The sequence below is a fragment of the Sinocyclocheilus grahami genome, unplaced genomic scaffold, assembly GCF_001515645.1.
Source record: "Sinocyclocheilus grahami isolate Dianchi unplaced genomic scaffold, SAMN03320097.WGS_v1.1 scaffold614.1, whole genome shotgun sequence".
NCBI lineage: Eukaryota > Metazoa > Chordata > Actinopteri > Cypriniformes > Cyprinidae > Sinocyclocheilus > Sinocyclocheilus grahami.
Genome location: NW_015505793.1, coordinates 66,808 through 78,043, shown reverse-complemented (window position 1 = coordinate 78,043; position 11,236 = coordinate 66,808). Strand labels below are relative to the sequence as shown.

At 40.6% G+C, this 11,236-nt stretch overlaps 1 protein-coding gene across 1 annotated transcript in view; it reads right to left on the bottom strand.

Moving 5' to 3' along the window:
• LOC107557667 (lysine-specific demethylase 2A-like) overlaps positions 1-10,815 on the bottom strand; it is a 16,811-nt gene extending 5,996 nt beyond the window's left edge. Inside the window, exons 1-17 of the mRNA XM_016241154.1 lie at positions 10,625-10,815; positions 9,892-9,927; positions 8,944-9,082; positions 8,644-8,722; positions 8,518-8,564; positions 8,241-8,419; positions 7,024-7,130; positions 6,811-6,904; positions 6,059-6,165; positions 5,846-5,939; positions 4,566-4,672; positions 4,378-4,446; positions 2,797-3,118; positions 2,053-2,184; positions 1,807-1,982; positions 1,730-1,736; positions 337-1,238 (exon numbers count right to left, since the gene is read on the bottom strand). Coding sequence (XP_016096640.1) covers positions 337-1,238; positions 1,730-1,736; positions 1,807-1,982; positions 2,053-2,184; positions 2,797-3,118; positions 4,378-4,446; positions 4,566-4,672; positions 5,846-5,939; positions 6,059-6,165; positions 6,811-6,904; positions 7,024-7,130; positions 8,241-8,419; positions 8,518-8,564; positions 8,644-8,722; positions 8,944-9,082; positions 9,892-9,924 — 2,594 coding nt within the window. The 5' untranslated portion in view covers positions 9,925-9,927; positions 10,625-10,815. The remainder of the gene's footprint in view (positions 1-336; positions 1,239-1,729; positions 1,737-1,806; positions 1,983-2,052; positions 2,185-2,796; positions 3,119-4,377; positions 4,447-4,565; positions 4,673-5,845; positions 5,940-6,058; positions 6,166-6,810; positions 6,905-7,023; positions 7,131-8,240; positions 8,420-8,517; positions 8,565-8,643; positions 8,723-8,943; positions 9,083-9,891; positions 9,928-10,624) is intronic.
• Between the last annotated feature and the right edge of the window lie 421 nt (positions 10,816-11,236).

The window sequence follows — 11,236 nt, the reverse complement described above, 5'->3', positions numbered from 1 at the left end:
AAATGTGAGCCAAAATCATCACAATTAAAAGAACTAAAGACTTAAACTACTTCAGTCTGTTTGCATAGAATTTATTTAATACACAAGTTTCACAATTTGAGTTGAATTACTGAAATAAATGAACTTTTCCACAACATTCTAATTAATTGAGATGCACCTGTATGGGGTTGCTGCCCATGTAGAGCATTTTCCATCAGTCATTTATAAGGTTCGTTTCAGTTAGTACGCCGTTTCAGAAAGATCCTCCTTATGTTGACAGTAAACAACAAGGTAGCTCACTAGATTTTTTTAACACAGCCACAGGAACAGGCAGATGTGTGGTAATCATGCACTCACCATTTGTACCAACTCTTGCAAACAGCCATGCAAACGCACAGCTCTGCACGAGTCAAGTAGCGGAACACGGACACCCAAACCTCTCTCTCCCAGCCTGGCTCGTTCCCTCCGTTCTGCTCCACTGAGGGCCGCAAGGTGGAACTGGGACAAGAGTCGGAAGACTTCGTCTTTTCCGATCGAGTCTTTTTCACAATTCTCTCTCGAGGCAGTCGGTGAGGGGAATCTTTCAAGTTTGATCTCAGACTCCGCACCATGTGCGAGTGTTTGGATGCGCTTCTGGTCAGAGTGTGTGGTGATGACGAAAGAGCGAGTGATTTGTTTATGTACAATCTGTCCGCAGGGGAATGAGGACCATCTGTACGAGGGGCGCCATTTCGCAGTGGGGGACGGAGCAGGGCTTTGTGGTTTTGAGGAAGGCTTCTAGAAGACAAGTTGGCTTCCAGTTTGGGAACAATGGCGCTAGGGTCACGCCTACCCCTCGACGGCTGTAACGTCACCGTGACGCAGGACCCCTGGCCTCTGACTTCATCACTTTGCACCACAGAAGTATCAGATGGAGTGGCCTCTCCTCCCTCACTGCTCTCCTCGCTCTCTCCGTTTCGATGACCGTCTCCATTCTCATCTTCACCGGCTTTACCCCCTCGTCTCTGAGGTCTCTCTCCCAGCCTGGCTCGTTCCCTCCGTTCTGCTCCACTGAGGGCCGCAAGGTGGAACTGGGACAAGAGTCGGAAGACTTCGTCTTTTCCGATCGAGTCTTTTTCACAATTCTCTCTCGAGGCAGTCGGTGAGGGGAATCTTTCAAGTTTGATCTCAGACTCCGCACCATGTGCGAGTGTTTGGATGCGCTTCTGGTCAGAGTGTGTGGTGATGACGAAAGAGCGAGTGATTTGTTTACGTGCAATCTGTCCGCAGGGGAATGAGGACCATCTGAACGAGGGGCGCCAGCAAGAGTCTCTGGGATGGGGGCGGCTGCCGTCTGGAGCGGGTCAGAGGCAGGGAGGAGGGGGAGAGGGGTGGGCGACCTTTGCGCCCTATACGCAGACCCCCCACCCCAATCCCTTCTCTGTATGCCCGCTTAGCCGGAGGACCAGACAAGTGACTGCTGTTAGATACGCTGCTGTCTGTTTCTTCCTCACTACTACTGGAAGACTTCAGGTGAAGAAAAAAAAAAATATATATATATATATATATATATATATTACACAATCATTATCAAATTAGATCCAATTATCATCCGAGGAGTGAGTCAAGCAAAGGCTCGTTTAAACAGGATGACTTGTTGCGTTTAAAAAAAAAAAAGACAGCTGCCGAAAGCATACCTCTATGTTTTTGGCCTGGACACATTTTGGACATTCCCAACAACTGGGAAGGTCCTTATTAATAATACCCTCACCGGGCACCTGCAATATACACGTGGCATTAACATAATAGTACATATAACAGCCAATTCCATACAAGCAAGACACGTACCTGTATACATTCTGGATGAGTGATCTGAGCGCATTCGGAGCATTCCATGAGCGTTTGGACGGATTCTGAGTCTTCAGACTCTTGATAGCCTTCCTTACATAGTTTTTGGCCTGGACACATTTTGGACATTCCCAACAACTGGGAAGGTCCTTATTAATAATACCCTCACCGGGCACCTGCAATATACACGTGGCATTAACATAATAGTACATATAACAGCCAATTCCATACAAGCAAGACACGTACCTGTATACATTCTGGATGAGTGATCTGAGCGCATTCGGAGCATTCCATGAGCGTTTGGACGGATTCTGAGTCTTCAGACTCTTGATAGCCTTCCTTACATATGGCACATACTGCAGTATGAGGTAGCGCCGGCTAGAAACGCAACACAAGCGTGAGATACAACACTCAAACATAGTTCATTTTTATACAACTTATGCTTTAGTTTTTCTTGACAATGCTTTCCTTTAGACAATATTTCTGTCAAATTGTATTCATTCATTAACATGGACAAGTCAATTTTACTCTGACTAACACATTTAATTTCAGGTGTTAAATTTTAAATGACAACAATAAGCACAATTACATACACTCCTATTCAAAAGTTTGGGGTTGATGCATTTTTTTTTATGCGTTTGAAAGAAGTCTCATGCTCACCTAGGCTGCATTTATTTTAAAAACAGAAGTATTGCAAAATATTATTACCATTTAAAATAACCATTCTCCATTTTAATATGATCTATATGAATATACAATATTTGAATATTATTTTTAGTTGAATGTTCAGCATCATTACTCCAGTCTTCAGTGTCACATGATCCTTCCGAAAACATCCTAATATGCCAATTTGCTGCTCAAGAAACATTTCTGATTATTATCAATATTTTAAAAAAAGTAGCATAAATGTATTGGACAAAACTTTAAAAATGTTCAATTTTTATTTCAGTAATTTGACTGATGACATTAACACTGAACACAGATACTCACTGCAAGACACTGACGGAGAACACAGCTCTTCTTGAGTCTGCCTGGTCCTCCAAACTTCCTCATGTCCCTACAGTAGTTGCAGTCGCCGCACTCAGTGCGCAGACAGGCCTCGCAGCGCTTGCAGCGCACGCGCCTGCGTCTCAGAGCTGAGATGGAGGAAGACGGCTTCACGGGTCGAGGTACCGGCGGCAACACGGGGGCTGAACCGGGAGCGCGTGGAAGACAGCTGCCGAAAGCATACCTCTTTGTTTTTGGCCTGGACACATTTTGGACATTCCCAACAACTGGGAAGGTCCTTATTAATAATACCCTCACCGGGCACCTGCAATATACACATGTGGCATTAACATAACAGTACATATAACAGCCAATTCCATACAAGCAAGATGTGGGACAATTAGAGCTGAGAAAGAAGATGAGTCTCATCACATTTAATGGTTTAAAGCACTAAGAAATCACAAATATCTAACTACACTACTGGTCAAAAACTCGGGGTCAATCAGTTTTTTTTGTGTTTTTTTTAAGAAATTAACATTTATTCAGCAAGGACACATTCAATTGACCAAAAGTGACAGCAAAGACATTTATAATGTTACAAAGATTTGTTACAAAGTAAATGCTGTTCTTCTGATCTTTCGATGGCACATACTGCAGTATGAGGTAGCGCCGGCTAGAAACGCAACAAGCGTGAGATACAACACTCAAACATAGTTCATTTTTATACAACTTATGCTTTAGTTTTTCTTGACAATGCTTTCCTTTAGACAATATTTCTGTCAAATTGTATTCATTCATTAACATGGACAAGTCAATTTTACTCTGACTAACACCACATTTAATTTCAGGTGTTAAATTTTAAATGACAACAATAACATACACTCCTATTCAAAAGTTTGGGGTTGATGCATTTTTTTTTTTATGCGTTTGAAAGAAGTCTCATGCTCACCTAGGCTGCATTTATTTTAAAAACAGAAGTATTGCAAAATATTATTACCATTTAAAATAACCATTCTCCATTTTAATATGCTCGCCTAAATATGCAGTATAACAGACAGAACAGACTGCATGCATGCAATACCATATCCCACAGTGCAATGTGGCTGACGTAACCTTTTATTTACAGCATTTTTGTTTAGTTTAGTTGTTTACAGTGGGAATGCACATTAATAAATATGGCTGTTAAATGTGCGCAAATTTTGAAAAGAAAGATTTTAATCTGTAGACCCTTGACAGCCTGACCTCTGAACTCGAAGTAATTACAGTCACGAATGCTTTCATGACTTATTTAATTATACTAGACAATGTTAAGACATTTTAGACCAAATTGGATGAACTGTGCTAAATATTTCCCATGAAAATTTGAAAGCACTCCATGAATTAGCACTGAATTAAACATGCAACATGTTGATGTCACATAGAAGCATAACACTGTTTGAAATGTTTAATTACCGCATTATGCATTCTGTTTCCCATACTATTTCTGTTGAAGTTGGAAGTATTTGTTGAAGCATTTCATTCTGAACTACATAGCGTTGTACCTTTAAGAAAGCACTCACCTTCCTTCCCCTGAGGATATGATACCAGACTGATGTGCCACCAAAGTCTATGTGGAAATCTGTGAAGCATCCCTCGACACTCATCAGACAATACCTGAAAATCACACACGACTGATATGAACAATCTTCATAAAGCAAGTTCACATTGCCCTAGTGTTCAAACAAAAAAGGTTTAAATGGAACCGTGTGAATTAATAAAGCAAAACAACTCACTTCTGTACTTTAGGGTACTGCATGTCTATAATGGCATTGGTGGAGTCTCTCTGGCTTTCTTTAAGATGCCTTGGCCACATGTTGTCCACCCAGTCAATCATATCAACCTAATTAAAACAAGCCAACACATAAAATGTTTCACACAAAAAAAGGCATGAATGCTTGTGTAGAGGTCAACCCGAAAATGTATTTTGCTGAGATGACAACTACCAACAATGTTCATAAAATTAGCTTAAATAATGACAATGCTTCATCTGTTTTTATTGCATCCTATATTAATAACCCTCCAGTGCTGCTTTGATATTTTAAATCACATACTATTATTTCTAATCATTTAATTGGATTCATTATTTTTATTCATTATATTATTATCATACAACAATAGTATAACAATATTATTTTTATTATCGTATTTGTATTATCATTTGATATCACATTCATTTTTGTTAATATTCAATAGTGCCAAAAGATTTTATCATTACAGACATTTAGCAAACACTCGATATCGGTTGACCACTAGGGTTGGACACAATATTACTGCTTTTACAGAATGTATTAAATAAAATGGAGCCTTGCTGAGCAGAAGAGATTTCAAAAACATTAAAAAAAAACTTCCCAACAAAACTTCTGAATGGTAGTGCACGTTTGAAATAGCTTGCTACTATAATACCATTATAATTTCTGCAGTATATAGCATTTACACTGCACATAGTATTGTCTGTAAGCAACAATAACCCGATAGCCTACTATATTGCCTAAATATGCAGTATAACAGACAGAACAGACTGCATGCATGCAATACCATATCCCACAGTGCAATGTGGCTGACGTAACCTTTTATTTACAGCATTTTTGTTTAGTTTAGTTGTTTACAGGGGGAATGCACATTAATAAATATGGCTGTTAAATGTGCGCTAATTTTGAAAAGAAAGATTTTAATCTGTAGACCCTTGACAGCCTGACCTCTGAACTCGAAGTAATTACAGTCACGAATGCTTTCATGACTTATTTAATTATACTAGACAATGTTAAGACATTTTAGACCAAATTGGATGAACTGTGCTAAATATTTCCCATGAAAATTTGAAAGCACTCCATGAATTAGCACTGAATTAAACATGCAACATGTTGATGTCACATAGAAGCATAACACTGTTTGAAATGTTTAATTACCGCATTATGCATTCTGTTTCCCATACTATTTCTGTTGAAGTTGGAAGTATTTGTTGAAGCATTTCATTCTGAACTACATAGCGTTGTACCTTTAAGAAAGCACTCACCTTCCTTCCCCTGAGGATATGATACCAGACTGATGTGCCACCAAAGTCTATGTGGAAATCTGTGAAGCATCCCTCGACACTCATCAGACAATACCTGAAAATCACACACGACTGATATGAACAATCTTCATAAAGCAAGTTCACATTGCCCTAGTGTTCAAACAAAAAAGGTTTAAATGGAACCGTGTGAATTAATAAAGCAAAACAACTCACTTCTGTACTTTAGGGTACTGCATGTCTATAATGGCATTGGTGGAGTCTCTCTGGCTTTCTTTAAGATGCCTTGGCCACATGTTGTCCACCCAGTCAATCATATCAACCTAATTAAAACAAGCCAACACATAAAATGTTTCACACAAAAAAAGGCATGAATGCTTGTGTAGAGGTCAACCCGAAAATGTATTTTGCTGAGATGACAACTACCAACAATGTTCATAAAATTAGCTTAAATAATGACAATGCTTCATCTGTTTTTATTGCATCCTATATTAATAACCCTCCAGTGCTGCTTTGATATTTTAAATCACATACTATTATTTCTAATCATTTAATTGGATTCATTATTTTTATTCATTATATTATTATCATACAACAATAGTATAACAATATTATTTTTATTATCGTATTTGTATTATCATTTGATATCACATTCATTTTTGTTAATATTCAATAGTGCCAAAAGATTTTATCATTACAGACATTTAGCAAACACTCGATATCGGTTGACCACTAGGGTTGGACGATGTCTACAAAATTGGCATCGGATGATGTCTACAGTGAAACATCGCGATGGACGATGACATCGGTGGGGGCGAGCGGGGGGGAGGGGTGTGGAGTTAGGGGTGCCTGAAGCGTGAATCCTTATAAGGGAAAACACGATTCCTAATTTCTGTTGAAGTTGGAAGTATTTGTTGAAGCATTTCATTCTGAACTACATAGCGTTGTACCTTTAAGAAAGCACTCACCTTCCTTCCCCTGAGGATATGATACCAGACTGATGTGCCACCAAAGTCTATGTGGAAATCTGTGAAGCATCCCTCGACACTCATCAGACAATACCTGAAAATCACACACGACTGATATGAACAATCTTCATAAAGCAAGTTCACATTGCCCTAGTGTTCAAACAAAAAAGGTTTAAATGGAACCGTGTGAATTAATAAAGCAAAACAACTCACTTCTGTACTTTAGGGTACTGCATGTCTATAATGGCATTGGTGGAGTCTCTCTGGCTTTCTTTAAGATGCCTTGGCCACATGTTGTCCACCCAGTCAATCATATCAACCTAATTAAAACAAGCCAACACATAAAATGTTTCGCACAAAAAAAAGGCATGAATGCTTGTGTAGAGGTCAACCCCAATTATATATAGATCAGTCTATAGAACTCATTATAATCAGTGATGCTGTCTACACTGACTGATGTGGTTCATGAGTACATGATTCAATAATTTCCCTAAAGGAATAGTTCACCTGAGAGATTTTTGGCCCTCCACTAGGGCATCGCAATGTACGATGACATCGGCAGGGGCGAGCGGGGGGAGTGCTGTGGGGGTGCTGTTAGGGGGTGTGGCCGAAGTGTGAATCCTTATAAGGGAAAACACGATTCCTAACACCATGTCTACACCAGACGCGAGCGGCACAGTGCGACAAAATCCTATAGAACACTGATCTATAATAGAGATTTATTATATATAGATCAGTCTATAGAACTCATTATAATCAGTGATGCTGTCTACACTGGATGCGGCGCGACATGACAAATCCCTGACAGTAAATTGCTGCCGCATTCTATTTATGATGTGCTGACATTTGACAAATTTCAAATGATTTTCAAAGGTCGCTTTGTCGCGTCCAGTGTAGACAGACTTTAGCTGATGTGGCACGGCGCAGCACGACAACCGTCGCGTCCGGTGTAGACACGGTGTAACGGTTGCCTGTTACAATACAGTACAGAAAATTTCACTTACCACATAAACAGAGTAAGGAGAGATGACTGAGGACGATGGCAAATGATTTGCAGATCCTCAATACCACTGACAAACATATAATCTTGTAAAATATGTAGCAAATACTGCCACTCCATAGTATAAACAGAGTATGTGCTATCGCAAATCTCGAAAGTGAAAATGAAACAAAGCAGGTATAATAGCGGCTCCCTGATGCAGAAATATATATGTAGTATAATTACCCAATTATATAACTGCGAGGAAAAATATATTTTCCTCCCATCTCGTATTTATTCCCTTTAGGGGTTCCGCCTACACATTTTCTTTCCGAACACGGTATTGGGATGCGGGGGGAATGGGGGGGTGGGTTACCATGCCGGCTCAACATTGTGATGTCTATCAGCCATCGGCCCAACCCTATTGACTACTAATTGCATGTGCACATACCGAGGTAGGTCTCTTGACTAGATGCTCTAGTTTTGTGTGACTGAACTCCAGGCTGATCACATTATACAGCTTTTCACGTTCAGAAGGCGGCGTCTCGTAGTATCTCCTCCACTGTCCCATTGACATCTCGATGCCTTTTTGAGTGGTCACATCCATCACATCAACCATCCTGCGACTGCCTATCAGAGCAAAGGTAGGGGAGGGACTGTTAGCAGGTGTCACCGATAATAAAAATGCTCAAGGCATGAGAGTGAGAGAGGAACAAAAACCTTCTTACCCACAAACAATTTCACATCACTGACACTAAAGTCTGGGTCAGGCATCCTACAAAAGACAGATAATATAAAGAGCTTTCAAATGGGTTCGGTGGCCACAAACACTGGCATCATGAAATGGGCCATACTTTATGCCAAGACCATCTGCTTTCTTGAAGATAATGGGGTCCCGGAGTCCCTCCCGTTGGATGTACTCCAAGGTGAAGTCTGCAAAGAACACCATGCACCGTCAACTCCAAATAACGGCAAGTTTTGAGTATTTCAAAACAGCTTTAAAGAAAATGTTGCTTCATAACCAAATCATTGGTGGCAGTGGCAAAGAAAACTCACAATATGGTTAGCTAGGATAAGAGGAACTGAAACTCAGCGCATGGAGCTCACCATAAGTCAGTGCAGGAACTAAACAACAAGCAAGGTCCAAAACGCACCTTTCCCATCCATAATTTTGACCAGATCTGAGTTGTATCGATCACTTTGGAGTTTCTCGTCAACGTCAAAGGACCTCTTCCCTTCGATTTCATCATCTGAAATGCTGTCATCTTGGTAGCGCCGCCGTGTGCCAGTCCGCTGAAAGCAGAAAACAAAAGACGTTGAGGTAACAATACACAGATTAACACAGAAATGAACTCAATCTGAGCAGCTGAGTCAATCTTCAAGAATCGGCTAAAAACACATCTCTTCCATCTTTATCTGACCCTCTAACTCTAGCACTCTCTATTCTAAATCTATTCTTTTAAAAAAATTGCCCCTTTTAGACTTGCCATTCATTCAGTTATTAATTTACTAACAGCTTGTTTTCTTAAAAAAAAAAAAACACTAGCTTCTCTAATCTTTTTGCATTCTATTTGTTTTCTTTTTATTTATTATACAACTAACAAAAGCAAAAAAACGCCTCTATAACACTAGCTTGCTCCATTCACTTTCTTCTTATTTTCCTGTTTCCGTGGCACAGTCGAAGTCAGGGCTGTCCAAACTCGGTCCTGGAGGTCCGGTGTCCTGCAGAGTTTAGCTCCAACTTGCCTCAACACACCTGACTGGAAGTTTCTATGCCTAGTAAGAGCTTGATTAGCTGGTTCAGGTGTGTTTAATTCGGGTTGGAGCTAAACTCTTCAGGACACCGGCCCTCCAGGACCGAGTTTGGACAGCCCTGGTCTAAGTGATAAGGCAGTGTAAACACATGAGAAAGAGGTTTTGACAGTCTCTTCCCTTTGACGCGTGCACTGGAATAGCAACAAAGCCCTCGGGTGTGACTACAGGCCAAGAGCGCCAGCTGTCGACGGTACACCGCCGTTACAGCTCGGTTAAAACTACATGCAAATGTACCACAGACAGCAATTTAGTTCACGTAATAGCTGTTGAGTAAATGAGAAACTTACCAGGCGTTTGCTATAACGCGAACTCTCTTCCATGCTCTGAAAATTAAGGGATGAATTACTAGAAGGTTCCTTGCATACGCTGTAATCAATAAATGGCATCAGGTGCGGCGAGTGGAACTGCGTTAATGAATCAATAGAGCTGAAACCAGTTTGAGTGACTGGAAGACTGCTAAACAAATCAGCAACCTTTACTTTAACGTATCAGCATACACAACAGCAGAGTTAAATGCTGTCTAGCTAGGAGGCTCACTAGGCTTGGAGACACAGTCATTATGTAAACCAGCAGTACGATCAGACAACAGTCAGTTTAAACGCTCCCAACTTCCCATTTCTCAGACAACAAATCAAAACTACACGTTTTAAACGCCAAGCACTCGAACATCTTTCATCTGCTGCTCATGAAGTAAATAAACAGCGAGGAGCTGTGACAGATAACTGACATGTATTTCCGTTCTGAAGCGGCTAGCCTGAGCGAACGCTCCACTACTTTTGACCGAGAACCAGTAACGTAATGCTAATACAGTTCCACTTAAATGTGGGCTTGTCTTCATCGCAAGACTCAGTTGTAACTACTCTATTACTGAAAAGCATATGGTGGGATTAAAGCAGCAAAGTCAAGCCCCTGGCAGTGGAGGCTAACCAGCTAATTCACTAACGTTAGCACTAACATTGACAACCCGCGCTGGCCCGTTAGCCTGCTAGAAACAAAACAAAAAAGACCTTTAAACAATACCTAGCCTTCTACTTTCGCTTTCTGCCGACAGTGTCGAGTGAAAATAGGCTTAACAATTCGCGTTGGACTGCACATTCATCCTGTGCAATTTTGTCGTTCTTCACTTGATATTCTTATTTTTGTACGATAAAGTTAAATCAATTCGCTTTCATCCGCCATTTTCGGATTGTCACGATACACACACACTCCACTACTTTCTACTCAAACGACACGCCCCTGGAATAAACAGCCAATGAGGTGGAGGGAATGTAAATTAGGCGAGAGATGATTGGTTCAAACTGATGTCCATCATACGGGAGGCTTTGATCGTCAACGCCCCTTGTTCGTTCATTATATTTCGGGAGCCAATAAATGTTCGGATTGTTGCTTATAACGGGCAGTTTATTGGCCGCGGAGTGAAAATCGGGGCATTATGGCTGCCTATTACTGGCAAGAATATATTTCTTGAATTATAAACCTATCAACGAACGTATATGATCTCCGAAAACTCATTGGTTGAGTTTTGGTCACCGACCGCATTTGGTAAGAAGAGGATTAAAACGAAGGCATTATAATATTGATTGTCATGTAAAGCAGCCGAGTCAAAGCCACCTGCCTTGATCCAAAACATCC